The sequence below is a fragment of the Nicotiana tabacum genome, chromosome 24 (assembly GCF_000715075.1).
Source record: "Nicotiana tabacum cultivar K326 chromosome 24, ASM71507v2, whole genome shotgun sequence".
Lineage (NCBI taxonomy): Eukaryota > Viridiplantae > Streptophyta > Magnoliopsida > Solanales > Solanaceae > Nicotiana > Nicotiana tabacum.
The window spans coordinates 75,370,295-75,392,144 of record NC_134103.1 but is presented as its reverse complement, the minus strand read 5'-3'; the positions used below and the strand labels follow the sequence as shown (position 1 = coordinate 75,392,144).

The window sequence follows — 21,850 nt, the reverse complement described above, 5'->3', positions numbered from 1 at the left end:
TCCATATCAACCTTAGGAAAACAACTTTGGTTATAAACAAAGTGGCAGAGTATGTCCGTGGGGTATTGCAATCTTGTTCATACTGCTTATGTTTTATCTTGTTTTCTTTATGCCCTGCCTTTCTGCCCATCAAATGAGTCGTCAAAGAAGAAAGAATAGAGTGAACTATCTCTACCGTAACTCGGTCCAACCTATTATTAGTATCCGATACAAAGTATAGTGTATTCGGGAGTCCCAGCGCACTGCACTGCATGGGATGATCTCAATAGTGCCACCAACAGAGTAGTAAAATGTAAGTATATTGCATAGCCACATACAAACAGTAGGGACGGGGCCAGAAATTTGGCTCAATGGTAAGGATGTAGTGCATAAGTATGGATTAGGCACACTCGACAAGTTCAAACCTTTGCAACTGACTGAAGTCTGGAATTTAAGTGAGAGCAAGATAGATCTATGCTCCCTCAGGTTCCAAAGCTGTGAGCATTATTGGACTGTGATCAGTCAATTCGCAGTGGATTTTTCAGTTATCAGAAAAAAAGTAAGAACATTTGCATTAGCACGGGATAGAACATCGAGATTGCTTTATAGCACGGGATATGTTGCTTTATAGCTTTATTCTAGAATATGAATCTAAATGTTATCGTGTTGGCTGATTATATGTAAAACAGCTTTTTATTGCAACATATGACTTACAATGCAAGTGATTGCAAATTGATTACAGAAAGTCAGAAACTACATTCACTTTACTCACTGCTCTTATATAATTAATGAGGATTATCTAATACGGACCTTTAATCATCAAATAATTGAAAAGAGGCATAATACTTCTGGCCATATCGATACACAGGAACCCCCAAAGGCTCGAGCTCGGCAAAATCTCTTTTGTACAAAATGACTCAGATTTTGATGAAGGGCGTGTATACAGTTTGCTACAACATTAGGAGCTGAGCACAAGCAAACGTTAAATCTTCGCACTTAGCTTTCATTAGCCTTCATCCCTTGGTCTTGAAAAATGGATCAAGAGGCATTGCTTTTACGAGTGCTGCAATGAGCAAAAACCCTTGATCTCTTGGAAGATATTCTCCTCCAAGCACACCATCGTGCAATGTCGAGGTTGTTTCACTGGCAATATTACTCTGCAAGTCTGATTCGTTTCGTCCACATGAAGACTTTGCTTGCAAAAGCAATAGTTATACAGATCCTCCAAGGAAGACTTAGCCAACAAAGGTAGTTAAAATGGTCGATCACACTTTTCCTTCATATTGGAAATGGACCTTGTAATCATGTTGCAAAGTCGCAAGGGTGCTTCTGCAGGGGCCCTCTGTGAAAGAAAAAATAATGAGGCAACTAATAGCCCAATATTCTTCAAACTGAAGAGCAGGTTGAGATTGCTCACCTCCAAATACTGTGTGAAGACGTTGAAGATCATCTGCTGAACAAGCATCTATTAAAGCATAGACACCAGGTCTTAAAGCTTCATCAATTTCCCTTCATAGTTAAAAAAAAATAAAATCATTAAAGTTGGAGAACAGGAATAAAAAATGCAACTCATATTTTACCTCTAACATGAAATCAAAAGTGAATACAACAAAAAGTTACCGGAGGATTCCACTTCTAAGGCGGCCATATCCACAGTAAACCCATATGTAGCAAGATAGGAATTGAAAACAATGGTCGCCGTAGACATCTTTTTGCTGCCTAATCTGCGAAATGGGAAAGGAGCAGTCATTGTATGAAAGACATAAACAGTGAAAGCAACTAATGCATTGATGACCCAAATCTGAAACTTGCACTAGTACCCTTTTAAAGAGTAAATGAGACAAGAAACCAACTTCTCAAATTATCTGGAATCAAAAGAGAGGACCAGTAATATGCTTCCTATGTTTTCTAGTTTCAACAACCTCAGAACTGATTGATGACCAAACCAAGCTTACAACTAACATATTCAAGAAATCCAAAAAGAAGGATGAAGCTCAAGGCAAGTTCATCCAACAACCATGTAGCGGTCGATGAAGTAGGTTGAAAACTATGAAGTCTTAGGTTCAAATCCTAGCGAAGGCAAAAGCACTAGGTGGTTCTTCCCATCTGTCCAAGCCTTGGTGGTGGACAGAGTTAACCGGTACCTGTGCTGGTAGAAGGTACCAGGTAACCAGTGGAATTAGTCAAGGTGTGCAAAGTTGGTCCGGACACCACAGTTATTTTAAAGCCCGAAATCCATCTGCCTTTTACTCCCATGTTTTCAGAAGAGCAAAAAGGCAACATCCATATATGATGCAGGCAGGAAGTACTTGGATATGGTTAACCCAAAGTTAAAGTATTTGAAAGCTACACTATTGACAGGGTACAATGTACAAGTAACCTTACCTCTTCGTACACCCTTCGAAGGAAACCGGCGCATTTTACTCCTTCTTGCACTTCCCATCCAAAATAATCTCCTTCAACTGAACTAGTGCATACCATCTCCAAACAATTAAGGAGCCTGCCAACTGAATCTTCCAGAAGAGCGATGCAGCGCCGTGCCTCACTACATATTAGAGCGAAAACCAAGATAATAAATCAGGATTTATAAGGGAAAGATTGCTCAAAGTCCACACATCTATAACGAGTCTTTATCTCTTTTAAATTTCCCCAGGAATCATCATAAATCACTACTGTGAAAAAATAAGGAAAAATCCATGCATATTTCTGAGTTGAAGGAAACAAGAATCAAGGAGGCAGCAAACCTTCTGTGATGCTTAAGAACATTACACAGCATGCGGCAGCATGCAGCATATAACTTTATGCAAAATTGTCTATCCACAGCACTACTCTCGGTTCGAGGAACCTCAGTTTCTCCGAAAATCAAGCCTCCTGTATAATTAGAACAAAGAGGAACTTTGGATATCCAAAGCTGGAAAACACTCTGAAATATTGCAGCAGGCATATGCAATAACTGCCCAATATGGCATGCTTCCAATTGGAAGAAGACGTGTTTGGCAGAAATTTTTGTCAGCACCGAAATGCACATAAGACAGACAGAGCCAGGGTCGGGTTCAGCAAAATCTTTCCTGAACTTAAGATTTCTGAAAAAGATCTTGGGACCTTGCAAGTGCAGGACTATATTGAGTAGAGACGATACTAAGCTCTGGATATGCCTTTTGACCAAAGCCAACTTCTTACGTCCTATAAAAAAGATAAAAAGGATAGATACAAAACCCCAAGTATAAGCACAAGTCTGACAAACTTAAGTATAGAGGCAAAAGTATTGGGATTTTGCAACTTAATATGAAGAAGAATCAGCTCCCTAGACCACCCAACAGACAAACGAATAACAGCACAGGCTCCAGAGAGAGCTCATGCATAAATAGAAATCTTCACCAGTACTTTGCCTTTGAACACATTAATAAATTCCTAAACTGATGTCCTCTTAGCCTCTTTATATGCCATGAGGAAAGCCAAGGCAATTATTGTTCCTTTTGATTAATTTTATGTTCTAAAAGTAAACACCCCCCTGTGAAAAGATTCTTTAGAAAGGCGAGAAATCACGAATGAAAAGAATCAAAAGTCCCCCTTTTCCAGGGAGACAATGCTATCCTCTCCCTTTCAGTCAACACGCTCCTCTTGCGATTTATCATTTATGACTTAAGTTACTCATTTGTCCAAACCAGAACTTTAATATTTCATGTTAATGTAGCACCTGGAGGATTTAGAAACTATTTACGCAGCCATGCTCTTACTCAAAAATATCCTTTCAGACCATTAGGATTTTTTTTTCCACATCCAAACCGTTAGTAATAGCATAATGAGCATCTGATTGTTAGAGCTATTCAGTTAATTTCATGTCGACAAGGACAACAACAAACAGTGTTTTCTTAACCTTTACAAGGTAAACTGAAAAATAAATATATCATCTCCTGATCTTTCTTGCATTCCAATGAGCTTGATTTCTCTCTTATTTTTAAACATCTGGACAAAATTATGCCAATATCTGTGAGAAAAAGATGCTATCATTTGTGGAGTTCAAATGACAACAAAGAATTTTGATGCAAAAGATGTGGCACATATCTTGCATTTCTCTTAGTATTTGAAAGCAAACCTTGGATATAAAATAGTACCTACCTGACACAGATTCAAGAATCAAATCCAAGCAATCAATGCCTGCAGCAACATTAGCCGAGACCTTTCCTCCATCTAAACATCCAGTAGTTACTTCATAGTTAATAATGCAGTGTTCCTGCACACCAACTAATGCTCTCTCAATAGCCTGAATAGCAGACAATAAATGCAATTCAGAAGATCTGCTGACAAAATTCGTAAATGACATCCTCAATCTGGATTTTAACTCATCCAAGTGGTTTAGCCAATTGGAGTTGGGTAGGTCAAGTTCTGGCAGACCACTTAGCATCTTGGTACTTGATTCTATCTCTCGTGATGCTAGAGTAGCGTCCTTCCCCTGTAAAGATATGCACTTCCCCATAGCCCTCAGATGCAATTCTATTTGCTTGACAAAGAAATCTCTAGAAGACAAAGGATTAAGCAGCGGAAATATTTTTCCCAGCTCTCCAATGAACTTCACAACACCATCTAACCAAATAAAAGAAAATTGTTCTAGTGCCCCACAATGGTTGGCAAACTCAAAAAGCAAAACTTGAGAAACTCGGACTAGTATGGGAAGTAGACTCGACAGCAAGGAAGTAGACTTGGTATGCAACGAGAATTTTAGAATAGCTGAAGAAGCATTGAAAATCTGCCGCAGACAAAATGCTGCATCAAGATTCTCTCCTTTTAAAAGTCCTTGTAATAGAGATTTTCTCAAATATTGTTGCCCAAAGTCTACATTGGCCAAAAGAGACTCAAAACCGGAGCCAGCGGAACCAGAATGCTGTTCTTCCTTAATCACAGAATCAACCTCATTAGCAGAGTCCCTAGATGGGTGAGTTCCCATTGACAACAGTTTATTGCAAAATTCCGTCTCAATAGAAAAGTGGGTACTAGACAAACCTTGAGGGCATTGATCACCCTCAAGAAACAACAAATGCAAAACGGAGTTTAATAAGTCTGCACATGCTTTCATTGTGGACAGAAGTTTGAGGTCGCAGCTTGTTGATTCGATAAGAGTACTGCTACTTTTAACATCTAAACTGTCCATTGCAGAAGCTAGACCACATAAGAAGCCCTGAAAGCAGGAAACTACAGGTGAGACTTTTTCTATTTCCTGAAGCCCAGCTAGATCACCCACTTTTCTGTTAACAAACGCTACATTTAGGGAGTCCAGCAAGTCCTGTGCATGTTCCATTAAGGTGTCAGCTACAGATAAAACACTTCTCCGTGCATCGCCATTATCAAGGAAATCTGGACATGGACCATTTTCTTTCATATCAGTCTCTTCATGGCCATCAGCAGAACTGAGAGCTCCACCATAAGACTTCCCAGCAGTCAAAGCAAGAATAACTTTAAATTGATCTTTGAACAGAGTCAAAAGGATGAAAGATGTGTGATCCATCAATGAGAAAATCATATGTTTCAATTGAGGAGAAGTCTCTCGAGAAATTGCACTCTGAAAACCATTTATCACAGATAATGACTTCATAAACCAAATAACAGGAGAGCTCTCCGACAACAAGCAAGCTAGCAAGGATTGATGACCTTTCTTATCTTCGCATGATGTCAGTATTAGATTTTTAAAGGTTCTCCGGCAGGTGACAAGCAACCTCAAGAGCTCATAACAGTTGCATAAAGCTACTGACCCATGCTGATCAAACAGGCAGCCAACTACAAGCCTGAAATATTTAAGCCTTTTTAGCAAAGCTTCAGCTGAAAACCAAAGATCTAAATGACGATGCAGAAAGACAATAATGCTTGATAGCCGGATAAAGGACTGGATCACTGGGGTATAGAAAGTATCCCATGTTTCATAGTGAATGAACTCAAGACTGGACTACATTTTGGAATGCTTATCATGCAATTTCAGTATCATTTTGGTAACTTTTCACAAATAAGATTACAGTATGAATTTACTAGCTTGAAATTGTTAAGTCAATATTTAAAAGTTTTCCAAACAGCTAATGGTAAAGGCATTTAAAGTCTGATGAGAACAGCAAAAAGGGGAAAGAGTGATATTACCTGTCGATATTGAGAATGCTAGTCGCATAAAGTGAGAACGATTTTGAACTAAGATGTCCTTTTGGTATCCAGCTCAAAAGGTTGAGAAATGCCCGGCATCTGGTGATTTCTGTGTTAAAATTAGGAGTTCGTTCCTTTTCACAAGCTTCAGCAGGTATGCCATTTAGTAAATGATGGATTGGCTCTATCAGTAATGAGTCATCCTGTGGATGATCACATCTGAAAAATGTTGTAGATGACTTTTCAAGCACATGTACAGCATTCTCCCAATCTGGTGAACTGTTTATATCAACTTCTCCAACATATGAAAATATTGACGACACAGACTTCTTCAAGATTTGGCAAAATCTGGATGCCATGTGCCTGCAAATGGGCTATCATAACATACAGTTAGGACACCACAAGAAGCTACAATTCCTAATAGATCTCAAGGTAACCAGACAGCACAACAAACAAAATGATAAACTAGCAAGCAGTAAGTGGACTAAGATTATCCAATCTGATACACCTGGACTTGAGCAGTGTCCAAAGTCTTTAACAACTCTGGGATGCTAATGTAGTCCCTTATGCAACTGACACAGAGAACTACATAATCCAGCTGAACCAGTGTTATCAAAGGCGAAAAGCGCAAAAAAGCTCTAAGGTCCGTTGTGGCTTTAAGTGCAAAGTGCAAATAAAGCGTGGGCTTTAATGAAAAAAGGCGCAACTGGAGAAAAAGTAAAAATATGTATACGTAGTCCAAGACTAATAATTATAAGCATGAATAACAAATATATGGACAAAGAAATTGAAAAAAATTACGATAAAGTGAAATATCAAATGTTTAATGTCGCATTTTCAGGATTACACTCATTGGCAAGGAAAAGTATGCCTTAGAGCCTTGATGCGACACTAAAGCGCCCACAAAGCGAAGCGCAGCGCTCAACATGTTTTGAGCCTCGCTTCAGGGCTTAAGCGCGCTTTAAGCGCGCCTTTGACAACACTGAGCTGAACATGGTCTACTTCTACCAGCAACCCATACTGGTCCTTGAAATGGGTAGATTCTTCCCTTTTAGAATATAAAAACCTGCCTCCAGGAGGACTCAAACTTGAGATCCAAATTGTAGCAGGCATTAAGAAACTACTACATAAGTCAATTGCATATCAGGGTAGATTTCACATATGAATATGTTTCTGCGGGTGTTTCAATAACTAGATGAAATTTTACTTCAGTTTAATATCAAATGTGCAGTCATACCCATGAACCCTGCAGTTGAACCAAAGAGCATAAACATGTTCCCTTGTCATGTCATTCTTTGGCTGAGATTTTCTTAACTAAGGGATTAATAAGTAACATTTACATGGAAAGGTTCTTTCAGAAAGTTGTGACATGTGATGCATGAAGATTTTGTTGGTCATTAGTAAGCAAAAACTGCGGTAAATGTATGTGCTGTAGAAGCTACACAAGAACTTACTCTTTGTTCATATAGAATGGTGTTGCTCAGAAGTTCCACTGAGACCAAATGTCGGTTGACTCCAATCACATAGCCAGATTTCTCTATATGATTCCTGAGCCCACTCATATTCGTGCTAAAACAAGGAAGGGAGTTCTGAATTAGAGCTAAAAGAAACTTCTTCAAATCTTTTTTAGAAGCATGAGGACACCAGATATCAACATTTTGGCAAACAATCCACCACAAAGCAGATGGAAACAGCTTCTCATCTATAGAGCCAGTGCCAAGATCCCATACCTCGGTTTCATACAGATAATCGAGATATGTATCCTTACTGCTTACTTGGTCCACTGAGGACTTAGATATCCTATCTTCAGTCACTAATGAGAGATATCTCATCATGAATTCTGTGAGGCCTGCTGCCTCCTTCCTCAGAGTTGAGACATGCTTTTTCCACTTTTTAGTATCCTTGGAGTATGATGACAGACCAGCATCACTGTCTAACCTAGCCTGGACTAGATTATTATTCTTCTGAAGCATGTAATCAATGGATTTCATTTGCCTATTTAAATCAACAAGTCTTTGAAGAGCCATACCACTCAACACATAAATAAGAGGACAGCAACCTATAACAGTGTGCTGGTGACAAAACTCAGCAATAATATGTATAACAGCAGGAAGAGGAGCTGAAGGTTGGACAACCCAAGAAAAATAACTTTCGTCTTCCCAAACAGTCCTCTCCAGCCAATCCTTCGCAGAATAAGCTGCAAAAGAATCAGCAATTGCTCTTGACATCTTCCTTGATGCATCTGGAGGCATCAGGCTAATGGCTTGTCTTTGCAAGCTTCTGCAAGACATATATAAACGAAAGAAAAAGACCAAAATCCAGCATACTGTTGGGATGTCATTCCCAAGTGCAGTTGCCTTACTGAATGTTCTGCCCGTTACCAAAGGAAAGAACATGTTAAGAACATCTGGATCTTGCGAGACCAGGCTACTCAAACCAGGGCGGATAACAGCCATCAAATCTTTCACGGAAAGAGCAATGAGGCTGCTATTACCGCTAGTAACAGTCATTGAATCGAGAATAAGGGTATACACTTCAGTCAAACTTTTCCCGAAAAGCTCGGCTTTTAGATCAAAGCAAAGCGTGCCACAATTACTCAAACATGGTTCTGCAGAGTCACTCTCAGCAGGCAACTGATATTTGGATTTTATCCATTCTAGAGATTCTGTAATATCTACAATCAACTGTCGGATGCATCCACTTGCTTGGCCCTCAGGAATGGACTTGACAGCATTTCTGATGGAAAGTCTGAATTCAGGAGAGCACATTAACATGCTAAGAGAATTAGCAAATGAGTGATAGAGAAATGAAGCTCTGGATGCTTCGTTGCTTCTGAATGATGATACTACTTCTCTAACAGCTTTGCTTAGCGTGAATATGGCAATGTTAACCTATAAAGTTCAGGATAAAACAAGGACCACAAAATAGTTCAATCCACAAATTAACAATAATAAAGCATGATATTAAAGGTTAGCTCAACCATTATCACTATCACATAGGGTGCAGAAGAAGAAGGTGGATAGTGGTTCATGAAGCTAAGATGTTATGTAAAGGTGTCATACCCTTCTAAAAAATTTAATTTATCCCTCCACATCAAAATTAACTTTCTGCAACCTAATCAAAGAAACTCCACAAACCTGTCGAAGTTCACTGTAGAGGTGAACCAGTCTGCATCCAAGCTTAAGTACCTCTGAAGTCAGCAAATGCTGATCTGAAGTGTTCATTAGAGAGTGACTACTGGCTGTAAGAGCAAGTATCATACCCCATAGTTTTTCTAGATCTTCCCCGACAACCTCATATTCAATATCCACTAAATAATGAATAGCAAGAAAAATTTCCTTGGCTGCTAGAATCAACACTTGCCCAGGTATTTGCACTTCTGAAGCGGCAAATGATTGTAGTAATTGATTCATTTGGGCAGTAAGCGACATGACCGCATCATAAATTAACTTCAGAAATTTAAAGCAAGCCCCTTCTGAGGTATCTTCAGTTCGTATATATACCTTTTCCAGTACACAAGTTGCAAGCAATTTATTGAGAGATCTTAATGTGCTATTAATTTCCAAATACAGAGGCCCAGCTTCCAGTTTGGCTTGTGAGTGAGCATAAATCTCTGATAAGAAAAGTTCCATAATCTCTACAAAAAAATCAAAAACCGACTTCCGTGCTTCTGCATCCAGACCATAATAAGGAGGCCTTTTTGAAATTGCAGAACTATTGGAAGAGCTCTTGAAAAGGGCAGTAGAATTTCCATCCTGGTGCTTAAATGCTTCTGCACCGACTGAAACCCCATTTTTCCTAAAAACACAATTAATGAACAGGCGTAGCAGCTCTCCAGCACCACTGAGTGCTGATGCATTCTTCCCGGTTATAATCTTCCCCAACTTATCAAATAAGTGTCTATGGTAACTTTTTATGAAAGTTTTCTCCTCTTTTGATTTTTTATCATCAGAACGTCTATACTTGGATGTACTTTGAAGGCTCAAAAATCCATCAATATGAGTTGGATGGAACAATGCCTGCGTTAAAACTTCTTCTATCAATACCAGTAGATTTCTTTTCCATTCTGGATTGCTTTCAAAGGCATTAACATCTAATGCATCCCACAAGATCACCAAATCTTCAAAAAGCTTATCTATAAAATCGCGGAAACCATTTTTACGAGTTGGATGGACTTTTAGAAATTTAGCAAATGGCTCGAGCAAGTAACAGGACAACTGCTTGGCAAAAATACCGGCCTTCGTGCCAACAAGCTTATCATTGAGAACCTTTTGGACAAATTCAACCACTATACTAATCAATGAAATCCATAAGTCTAGATTTTCATTAGAAATACCCCCATGAGATGAGAACACCAAGGATATGCAATCAAGAACTACGCTATGTAACTCCAACTCTTCACTAACCATAGGCTCATCACCCAAACGTATCAATGCATCCCTTGAAACATATTGGATTACTCGTAACAAGTCCCTTAAGAAGTGTAAAGAAACACCCATCTTACTTGATTCCTCCAAGCAGAACTTGAAAATCACCCAACATTTGTAATCTAAATATGACCTTGCAATTTCCATCCCATGTTTGTCTCCTTCCACCCTAATTTTCTTTTCAGAAGAAACCAGTATTTTCTGAACCCAATTGTTAAGGAAAACTATCACTCTCGAAAAGTTTACTGTCTGTATTTCCTCCCTGCTTTCACCTGTCCCTTCTGTTCTTGATTTCACATAATTATATGTCATCTCCAATTTTCTGCACTAGAATTAGTTTATTAGAAGAAAACCATCAATTCACAATAATCAAATGCGAGAGCACTAATATTTTGACATGAAAATAATAGGTGGTGTCTGATTCAAAAAGTTGAAGAACTTTTGCAAAGAAAGCAAAATTTCAGTTTTTCGCAAAAGCTGCGTTTCGACCAAACGCTAAAAGGAGAAAAAAAATCCAGTTAGTTTTGTTTGAAAAACAGTTTCCGTAAAACATTTGCAGAAACTCTATTTCAATTTTTATGAACCACTCGCAACCTTAGAAGTTCTGTTTTTTTTAATGAGTTGTTTTTGCATTCTTCTCCAACCATCAGTCTCGTTTTGTTCTTGTTTTAGGACAAAACAAACTCTAACATTGCTAACAGACAGCATAAAACTAGTCAATTTATGATTAATCCTCACAAAAGATGAGTCTAAAACATAGCAGCATGGACATTGACTGTTCATATAGCCGACCCAAACTCAGGGGCGAAGCTTTGGTCCAAATCCTGTATTTGTGTTAAAAATTCACTTAGTATGTATAAAAAATAATTTATCCATAACCAAGTAGCTGTCTTTTCTAGAATTTAGAACTGATAAATTTCAAAATCCTAGCTCCACCTCTGCGCAGGCTAGCTTGGTATTAAAGGTAGTTATTTACAAGATAAAAATAAAAGTAATAAAAAACACAAAGCAAGTTTCTGTTACAACTAATAACAAAATCAATTCTCCTAAAACCAAATCCAAACACTTGCAAACAAAGCAAAGCAATTCCAAACTAAAAACAAAACCAAACAGTTTTATAGTCAAAATATAGCTGAAGAGTGAAGTGAAGTAATAGTACTGACTGTTGGAGAGAGATAGAGTTATTCTGAAGGGACAAAATCAGCTGTAGATTTCTCCATGGGGAGTTATCCTGAAGCTTAATTGATTCTTCACTTTCAGGCAGAATAATCGGTTCTTCAACTTCGCCGGGCTGCTGGTTGATGCGATGGGCTTTTGAAGGTCTGTTATGGACTTGCTCTTCAACTTCATCGGTGCTGTTTTGCTTTCGTTTCTTCGTCTTCGTCTTCGTCTTCTTCATCTTTTTGTGTTCTGATTTCGACTCACAATCCGCCATTGTTGTTAGGGTTCTAGGATGGAGTGAAGCAGGGTTTTGGGTTTTGTCACTAGTGGGAGTTTGGGAATGAAAACTAAAAATAGATTGAGGACGTATAATATATATTTAACCGTATATAATTAGTGTATAAGTTTTATTACTACTTATAATAAGAGGGAATAGCAGAGATCAGAAGTAGACTCAGTTGGTCATTTTCTACCTAGGCCGTGGCAATCACCATTACCGAGTTTGAAGAACAATTTTCTCTCTCCTTAATTTTTGACGCATAGTTCTTCGCCGCTCAAGCTTCTTCTACCAAAGTAAATCCTTTTGATTTGCTTTGTTTTCTCTATGTTTTTCTTTGGGTTTTGCTACTTTTTTCTCTTTGATTTTCGCACATTTTTTCGCCAAAATTTAAATTTTGACTTTTACTGAGATTATCAAAAAAGATTAATCGAAGGTTACATCTGTTACTGGATTTCTTTGAAAAACTGAGCGATTTGGTCATCTCCTTGCAACACTGGTAACGCCATCATCCGTCAGCTGCACTTTTGCTCTATCAAGGTAATTACATGGGTTTAAAAAGTTTTTCCCCAGCTATGTTGTGTCTGTTACTTTGATATTAGCTCTGGCTTACAAAATGGTAAGATATTACAGCACAATCGAAAAAATATGCTGCGCCAAGAGAATATTAGGCAAGAATAATAGTTTAAGAAATTATACTTTCATTATTTTGGCATTCAGATTGCGATTAAGTGTGATTCTGTACTTCTTTCAACGCTTTAGAGATGCCAATGCAAAATTGTAATGAAGCAACATTATTTAAAAGTGTCAAAAGCATGTCCTAGATCATTCAGAAAGTGTTCTTAGTTGAAAAAGGTAATGTTCATTGTGTTAGCTTTAGAGATACTAATTATAAATTTACACACAATATTAAGTTGCACATGCCAATACTCTTTGGATTTGTTACTTCTCGAAACTGAGAACTTGACAAAGTTTCGTCTTGAAATATGATTGAAGTTTGGGTTAAAGCTGGTTGCATGTGTCTAAGGATGTATTAATCCATGTAGTATAGAACTTTGTATCTTGGTAGCCCTCTGTAGGTTTCCTTCTTGAATGCCTTTCCACATCCTATAATGGAGACAAGAACATAAACTTAAATTTTTCTTACTTGACGAACGATAGCAACTGAGAGTAGAGTGGACCAATTGGACATGTCTGCTTACCCACTTCAATGTCATCTTGTAATTTATTTAATTGCAGCTATACATACTTATGGTTATAGGAACCTAATATGACTAAATCTTGTAGTTCTTATTTAGCTAAATTTATTGTTTTTTTCATATATTCCAAAACCAGTTGGTCATGAAATAAGCACTCTATTTGATGGTTCATTTTTATCTTGACTAAAACTTATTCTTCTTGTTATTGGTTTGGGTTTAGTAGGTGCCAATAACGTATAATCCTTTGCATGGTATAAAACTCAAGCTCATTGGTGTCAGAAGTTCTTTTTACGTATTTTGTTGTGATTCTATAAGCTGGGTTTCTATGAAACACAGAGCATAAAGTTCAAAACTGTTTGTTCATCTTCACGACTTCGATGATGTTCTTCACTGCTCCGTTTTGCTTTTTCAAGGTAAGCGCATAGTTAAAAAAGTTAGTTTTCTGATCTATCGTGTTGGATCTTTTACTACGGCTCTATTGTTTGAAGGTTTATAAGTTTGACTTCACTGAACTTCAATAAACTGATAATCAGACTGTAGTCTTTAATGTATAACCTGTAAATTATAGAGCTTTGATTTTTTTTCATTATTTGTCCCAAAGTAAAGATTTGGATAATCTGAGTTGTTTAGTTAGCCCTTCTGGTTGGGTATAAACAAGAGTGTCTATGAATTGCTCAAATTAAAATAAACATTCAGGACCAAACTACTATTTCTAATTACTATCTTAAAGGTATGAAAGGTTGAGTACTTTAATATATGTCAGTTAGTAGCCATGTTGGTGAAACGGTAGAACTTTGCTCATATTTAACTTATGTCTCCTTCTTGCTCATTGATATATTTCATGTCTCACTTCTGCACTTTTATCATTGGAAGAGATAATATTTTCTATTTTACACAATCAACACCTTTGAAAACAATTAATAGTTTTCATTTACTCTATCAGGACCTGCTATTCATCCATTGGTCGAGCAAGATTCTCAAAGCTTGCAGCAATTACTTCCTGAAATTACTGGTTGGGTTTATTGTCCGGATAATGACCGTGTATATATTCAGTTACATGTTTAACCTGCATCTTTAGAGTTGCTTAGTTATGTATACATAATTATTATCTTTATATGTTGCTGAAGCTGGACTGACTCGATAAATTTCTTGAGCACATGTGGCCTTATCTGGACAACATACTCTCCATTTCTTAACAATGTTTTAAATTTCCTTCTCATAGTATCTTAGGTAACTAGCTTGTGTAAACTATTCTGTATAAATAGGTTATCTGCAGGACTGCAAAAAGTATTGTGGCAGCTATTATTGCAGAGCGAAATTTTGAAACATCGAATTTGGGTTCCTTACCTACTTTCCAAGCTTAGTGGCCATAACTAAAGTTAGTTGGTGTTTTTATTTTCAGATACTGTTGCGATGGCATAAGATACAGAAGAAGTTATTTCTTACCCGCATTCTTTTCATTTGTATTGTAAAAAAATATTAGACGACAATTGTTAAATGGCCTTGATGTTTTCATTTGGCAAGTAAATTTTCTGCGTAAGAAGACATATCAGTTATGTAGGATACTTTATAGTTGCTCCATTTGTTAGCTGAAGTTCACACTCATATAAAACCGTCAAGGAGTTCACACTCAAACTAGCTGTTGCTGTTGTTTTGACACATAAGAAGAGTTTTTGATAAGTCACTTGATTAGTGCAAGTTATGGACGAATTTGACTGCATTGAAAAAGTTCAGTTAGTAAAGCTTATTCCTTTGACACAAAGATACAAACTCGCCAACTAAAAGGTCTTGTACAAATAAGAAGGAATGGTGAAAGGTGAAACAAAGGAGTTAAAAGTATAATTTTCCAGTAAACTAAGAGACCTAACTAAGAGTCCTCTGATTGTAACTTGATTTAGGGAAAAAAAAAAGTGTCTTTGAATATGTTGACTAACGTACTTATGGATAGTCTTCTCATATTGATAGAGTTTTCCTGTTAGTATGTGTTCTCTATACGACGAGTTCTTTGCGAGATACAATTACATACTTTTTCTGAGAAGAAATGGCTTACATCTGCAAATATTAATAGAGGTGGCATGTACTTAATCTTGGGCAGTCTTCTTGAGATATAGTTTTACCAAGTTCACTAAAGTTATCAAATGTAAATTGGTATGCTCCTTCGCTCATTATCAATACTTGTATTTACATAAGTTATGCTATTCATCTACTAATATTTTAATAAAGTTTCACTTGATTCTGCTTAAGCAATACTGTTATCAACTTATTTTTGAAATAAAAATGATCATAAATATTTTCATGGCTACTCCTTTTAACTCCGTGCGGATCAACTAGGCTCGCACTTTCTGGACACAGGGTCTTTCCTTTCTGATGATTTAGTTCACAACACGCTCAGCTCGATTTACTTTTTGACGAACTTATATAATATTGAAAACTGAAATTTAAAAGTCAAAGGATAAAACACTTTGTGCGATTTGCTTTTGGGTCTTTGCAGATATTGTCACTGTATATTTATTTACAATAGTAGTATTTTTTATATTTCTATTTGGTACTTACAAAAAATCATGACAAAGAATTTGAAAAATTAGTGAGACCTCTCTCAAGAGAAAGTCGAAATATTACGGTGAGAATCAGAAGTAACACAACGTATAAGGAAACAATATAGGTTGGGAGAAATTGAAAAATAGCCAGATTTACAAGTGATAATTGAAAAATAGTCACAATTTCAAAAGTAATCGAAATTTACTCACTTTTCATGTAAAGATAAATCTGAACGAAAACACTGTTCAAAATCCGAAAAATATTCCAGCATAATATACTGGAGTTTCAGTATAATATACAGGAACTCCAACATAATATACTGGAGTTCCAGTATAATATATCGGTCCAGCATAATATGCTGGAAGTTCATACACAGGTGCTCCAATCTCCAGTATATTATGCTGCAACTTTCCGCGTGTTAGAGTTCCAGCATAATATGCTGAAAGTTCATACACAGGTGCACCAATCTCCAGTATATTATGCTGGACCGGTCCGTGTTGCAACAAAATAATGGCTATTTTTTAATGACTTTGCAAACGCTGGCTATTTTTCAATTATCAGCCCGAAAACTGGCTAACTCGTACTATTTTTACATATAGGTTGTTCAAGTTGGGCCCGGGCAAAGCTCGGGCTATCCCTACTAGTTTATTGACAAGCAAAGATAAATATTGAATCCATTCAACTAATTGTATAAGATTTTTTAGTTTATTGTTTGTCTTTAAAAAAAAATCCTTAGTTCAATCTCATCCTAGGTGTTGAATGGTGTCCGCCTCTTCCTAATACTTAAATAAAGTTTGGTTGATGAAACTTAAATCTTAAAGCTTAAACTATATGTAACGGTAAAATAGAAATACAAGTTTAAATAATTCTGTTAGTATTAAATATATGTACTTATTCAACAAAGAAGTTATAAAGGTATATACAAAAATATACTCAGGAGAAATTCATTGTGATTGTCTTGTTGGACTTGTAATACATTAAGGAGTGGTTTTTTTTAATTTTCAAATGCTATGACCATTTATGGTTCGGCTTGTTTATTTATCATACTTATACTTTCGGTGATCTTTTTATATTATCAAATGCTTGTTCGTTTGATATTGAAAACTTTCCCCTTTTATGGTAACCAATTATTCTGGCAAAAGAAATACTTAAACTGATATATACATAATTGATAATGAAGTTGGCTTTTTTCAATAGACAATTTAAAAAATTTAATTGATGGTTTAAGTTACATGTGACTAATAGCCTATTTGGAATGACTTAAAAAAGTCGCTTTTCAGCAGAAATAGTTTTTAAGCCAAAAAGCAATAAGTTGGGGTTGCCCAACTTATTGCTTTTTGTTATAAATATAATTTTATTTAAGGTGAATGACTATATTTTAGAGAGATTCTAAAGATAGTTACTTTGTGGCTAAATCATTCTTTCCCTATAAAGAGAGGGGTTCTATTCCATAGTTATTAATCCCAAAATTAATAAGAATTCTCTCTCTTTTTTCTCTACAATATTGTTCTTCTTCTTTTATTGGCACAAGACTCTATCGTCTCAAAAAGCTCTTTGAGAAGACTAAGGTATAATTTCTCCTCCTCTTTTAATTATGACTGATATTATGAAAAGAAAGTTCGTTGCCCTTGAAATTCCGGGCAAGAACTATATGTCATGGGTGTTAGATGCCGAAATACATTTAGATGCAATGGGTCTTGAAAATGCCATTAAAAATAAAAATAAAGCATCTACCCAAGACTATGCTAAGGCCTTAATTTTCTTGCGTCATCACCTTGATGAAAGGTTGAAAATAGAATATCTCATAATCAAAGATCCCCTTGTTTTGTGGAATGACTTAAAGGAAAGATATTACTAACTTAACGTTGGTCACTCTTTTACAAGCATGATATGATTGGGCTCATGTGAGACTCCAATACTTTAAGTCTGTTTCTGAATACAATTCTACAATATTCAGAATTACTTCTAAATTGAAACTCTGTGGAGATGATATGATTGGGCTCATGTGAGACTCCAATACTTTAAGTCTGTTTCTGAATACAATTCTACAATATTCAGAATTACTTCTAAATTGAAACTCTGTGGAGATAGTATCACTGACTATGATATGCTTGAAAAAATGTTCACAACGTTTCATGCCTTCAATATGGTCCTGCAACAGCAGTACAAAGAGAAAGGTTTTAAGAAATACTCTGAGTTGGTTTCTCTCATTCTTGTGGCTGAACGAAACAATGACTTACTCATGAGAAATCACGAAAATCGACCCACTGGGTCTATACCATTGCCAGAAGTGGATGAGGTGAATTCCTATTATACTAAGCGTGGAAAAGGTCGTGGCCCTGTTCATGGTCGTGGTCAAGGAAGAATTTTTTTCTGGTGTTAATCACCCCCCAAAGAAAAATAACCACCAAAAGTGAAAAAGGAAAGATGAGAAAACAAAAGCAAAGAGTTCAGAAACTGAATGCTATCGTTGGAGTGGAAAAGGGCATTGGGCAAATATTTATCGTACACCAAGATATTTGGTTGAGTTTTATCAAGCATCTCTAAAGAATAAAGGCCCTGAAGTAAATTTTGTCTCTGACAATGAATTTGACATCACCCACTTGGATGTGACAGACTTTTTTGAGCACCCTGATGGAAAAATAGACCATTTGATCGGTGATGGATCTGTGGTCAAAAATGATTGAGTAGTTTGATTTTTATTTTTGCCTATTCGTAGTAGCTAGTGAATAAATATCATGTAATCATATTTTTTTACATGAGTAGTAGTCTTGCAATAAGAATTAATCAGTATGTCGAATTAGTACAATACTACATTTAATAAAATTATTGGTTTTAGTCTGCTTGTTATTTGCTAACAGATGCACTACGACACTTTGCCTTCAAAGTTTACTGAGTTTGAATCTTACTACTTATATTGATCTTATTAAAAGACCGACAAGAAAATATGGCTTTGACTGTTAAAGTGAAAAGCTCAAAATGAGTAGCTTAAATTTTTTTAACTAGAAACCATTAATAGTTCAAAATGAATAAGGTACAAGAAGTAACTTGAAACAATTGAATAATCTTACTCTATTATAAGGAAGGAACACTGTGCTAGCTCTATTCAGTAGAGCATCTAGTGTAAAAGAAAAATAAGAAGGAATGGTATTCCTTCTCTATTACGAATAAGTACTTTATACTATGCTAATTCTTCTGTATATTAGACACTGAAACCGATTGCCCCTACATCTACTGCTATTTTTCTTTTAAATAACACTTGTGACGCTTATTTTTTATTTTTTTAACATAGTGACTGTCCTATGTTTTTGTGTACTAATGTATGACAGCATTTTTTTTTTAGGTTGTACCCTTCTAAACATATAAGTTTCTATAAAGTTATACATGTAAATAAATATGCTAAAATCACGAATCACCCTCCAATTCAAACTTAATGAACTTGAAACTTCATATTTACACAACCGATGCCGAAACCTATCAAACCACGTCCGATTGACCTCATATTTTGCACACAAGCCGTATTCAACATTACAGGCCTACTCTAACTTCTGAAATTGGAATCCGACCCCAGTATCAAAATTCCACAAGCAAACTTAGATCAAAGTTTAATTGTTAAAATATTTGTTTAATCGATTCATATACGACACATACAATATTCAAAGAGAAGAAATATTTCTCTCATTTAATTATGTGTAAGGCACATGTTACTACAATTTCTGATAGTAGTAATCTAATTGAAGGCTCTAGAAGTGCTACTATAACTCTGCCTAGGGGAACAATATTTATCATAGATAATGCAATGTTCTCCTCCAAGTCTAAGAGGAACTTGTTGAGTTTTAAGGATATCCGCTGAAATGGATATCATATTGAGACAATAGATGAGAATAATCTTGAATATCTCATCTTTACCAAGAATGTCTCTGGCCATAAAAGGGTTATTGAGAAGTTCTCATCTTTATCTTGTGGCATGTATTGGATAAGAATTAGTGCAATTGAGGTACATTCTAACGTAAACCAAAAGGTTATTAATTCCCATACTTTTGTACCATCCTAGATCAATTATGATGAGACGGATTGTAGAAAACTCAAATGGGCATCTACTAAAGAATTTAAAGATTCTTTTAAATGATTAATTTTCTTGCACTTCTTGTTATCAAGGCAAATTAATTATTAGACCATCACCAACAAAGGTTGGGATTGAGTCCCCTGCATTTTTAGAACGTATACAAGGAGACTTTTATGGACCTATTCACCCACCTAGTGGGTCATTTAGATATTTTATAGTCTTAATAGATGCATCTTCTGTATGGTCTCATGTATGCCTATTATCATATCGCAACCTCGCCTTTGCAAAATTAATGGCACAAATAATTCGATTAAGGGCACAGTTTTCCGATAATCTAATTAAGTCTAGTAGACTTGATAATCCCATTTAAGAATTTTTGGATGTGTAGTATATGTGCATGTAGCACAACCATATCACACCAAGATGGGTACCCAAAGAAGGTTATGAATGTATATTAGGTTTGAATCGCCCTCCATTATTCGCTACCTCGAAACATTAATGGGAGATTTGTTCACTCCTCGATTTGCAGATTATCGATTCGATGAGACATTTCCCCCAAAATTAGGGGGAGAAAATGGTGAAACCAAATGAGAAAATTTGTGGAAAAAAATCCATCATTATCTCATCTTGATCCACGTACCTCTATTTGTGAAAAAGATTATTCATTTGCAGAAAATAGCAAATCAAATGCCAGATGCATTTACGGATTTGAAAAAGGATAACAAAATCACATATCCCTGCAGAGAATGTTCCAATCCGTATTGATGTCCCTGTTGGACAATCTTCTAGTGTCATAGCTAATGAGTCAAAAGCACGCCTAAAACGTGGTAGACCATTAGGTTCTAAGGATCGAAATCCTAGAAAAAGGAAAATAAATGATCAAAATGACACTATGAAAGAATCTTACGAAGAAATCCACGATTTAATATATTCTAAGAATCATGAGGAAACCGCTGATCCTGAGACTCAAGCAAATAAGGAACTATCAATAAACTCAATCGATATTGAGATGAATTTGAATCGATTGAATATAGTGGTGGATTATGTCTTTGCATATAATGTTGCACCTATCATTATGCAACATAGTAAGGATCTTGAACCTCTATCTGTTAGAGAATGTCGACAAAGGCGTGACTGACCAAAATGGCAAGAAGCAATCCAATCAGAGTTGAATTCACTTGCAAAACATGAAGTTTTTAGGCCTGTAGTCCAAACACCTAATGGTGTTAAGCATGTTGGCTATAAATGGATCTTTGTACGCAAGAGGAATGTGAAAAATGAGGTACAAAGATATAAGGCACGCCTTGTTGTACAAGGATTTTCACAAAGGTCTGGTGTCGATTATGAAGAGACATATTCACCCTGTTATGGATGTTATAATATTCCGTTATCTCATTAGTTTTGCTGTCCATAAAAAGCTTGACATGCATTTAATGGATGTGGTTACAACCTACCTTTACGGCTCACTTGATAATGAGATATACATGAAAATTTCAGAAGGATTTAAAATGCCTGGCACACATAATTCAAAGTCCCGAAAAATATTTTCAATCAAATTGCAAAGATCTTTATATGGTCTAAAGCAATCAGGACCAATGTGTTATAACCGTCTTAGTGAGTTGTTATTATTAAAGGAAGGTTATATAAATGATGTCATTTGCCCATGTTTTTTTATAAAGAAAACAATAACGGAATTTATTGTACTTGCCGTATATGTTGATGACATAAACCTTATTGGAACTCCTATAAAACTCCAAATATTTGACTTTGGAAGCAGCGACTGTTGCAACTTTGTTAGTATTAATTGTTATTTTTTTACTTGATTGATTTTTTATTTTTATCCATAAATAACAAATTCACGAGATCCCATATTTATTATCCGTCAATAACAAATTCAGGAAACCACGATAATCTGACTATGTTAAGACACAATATCATTGTCTTCTTCTAAATAATTCTCATTTAATACATGAACTGAAATTGGTTTCTATCTATACGTATTTTAATTTTCAGTCGGAAAAAAAAGATATTTAGCAAACTTAAAACAAAAGATACACCAGATAGTCGGGGGCCAACATAG

The 21,850-nt window shown here is 36.0% G+C and overlaps 1 protein-coding gene across 4 annotated transcripts; it reads right to left on the bottom strand.

Annotated features, from left to right (window-relative positions):
- Positions 1 to 653: 653 nt before the first annotated feature.
- LOC107810906 (uncharacterized) lies at positions 654 to 12,116 on the bottom strand. 4 transcript variants are annotated; one of them, XM_016635739.2, is made up of 10 exons: positions 11,693 to 12,116; positions 9,240 to 10,851; positions 7,557 to 8,993; positions 6,103 to 6,476; positions 4,099 to 5,759; positions 2,724 to 3,162; positions 2,365 to 2,524; positions 1,600 to 1,703; positions 1,397 to 1,488; positions 654 to 1,321 (listed from the first exon to the last, which is right to left on the bottom strand). In XM_016635739.2, the coding sequence occupies exons 1-10, from the start codon at positions 11,962 to 11,964 to the stop codon at positions 1,245 to 1,247; spliced, it is 6,228 nt and encodes a 2,075-aa protein (XP_016491225.2). In that variant the 5' UTR covers positions 11,965 to 12,116; the 3' UTR covers positions 654 to 1,244. The 4 variants fall into 4 exon arrangements, with proteins under 4 accessions (XP_016491225.2, XP_016491227.2, XP_016491226.2 ...); XM_016635741.2 differs by having other exon boundaries at positions 2,724 to 2,850; XM_016635740.2 differs by having other exon boundaries at positions 9,240 to 10,856; positions 11,693 to 11,828.
- Positions 12,117 to 21,850: the final 9,734 nt, after the last annotated feature.

Bases quoted from the DNA above. Each gene is read 5' to 3' on its own strand.
- LOC107810906 (XM_016635739.2), bottom strand. From the start codon at position 11,964: ATGGCGGATTGTGAGTCGAAATCAGAACACAAAAAGATGAAGAAGACG. The intron at 10,852-11,692 runs GTCAGTACTATT...ATTCTAGTGCAG, and splicing joins AACTCTATCTCTCTCCAACA to AAAATTGGAGATGACATATA. The intron at 1,322-1,396 runs GTGAGCAATCTC...TTTCTTTCACAG, and splicing joins TCTTCACACAGTATTTGGAG to AGGGCCCCTGCAGAAGCACC.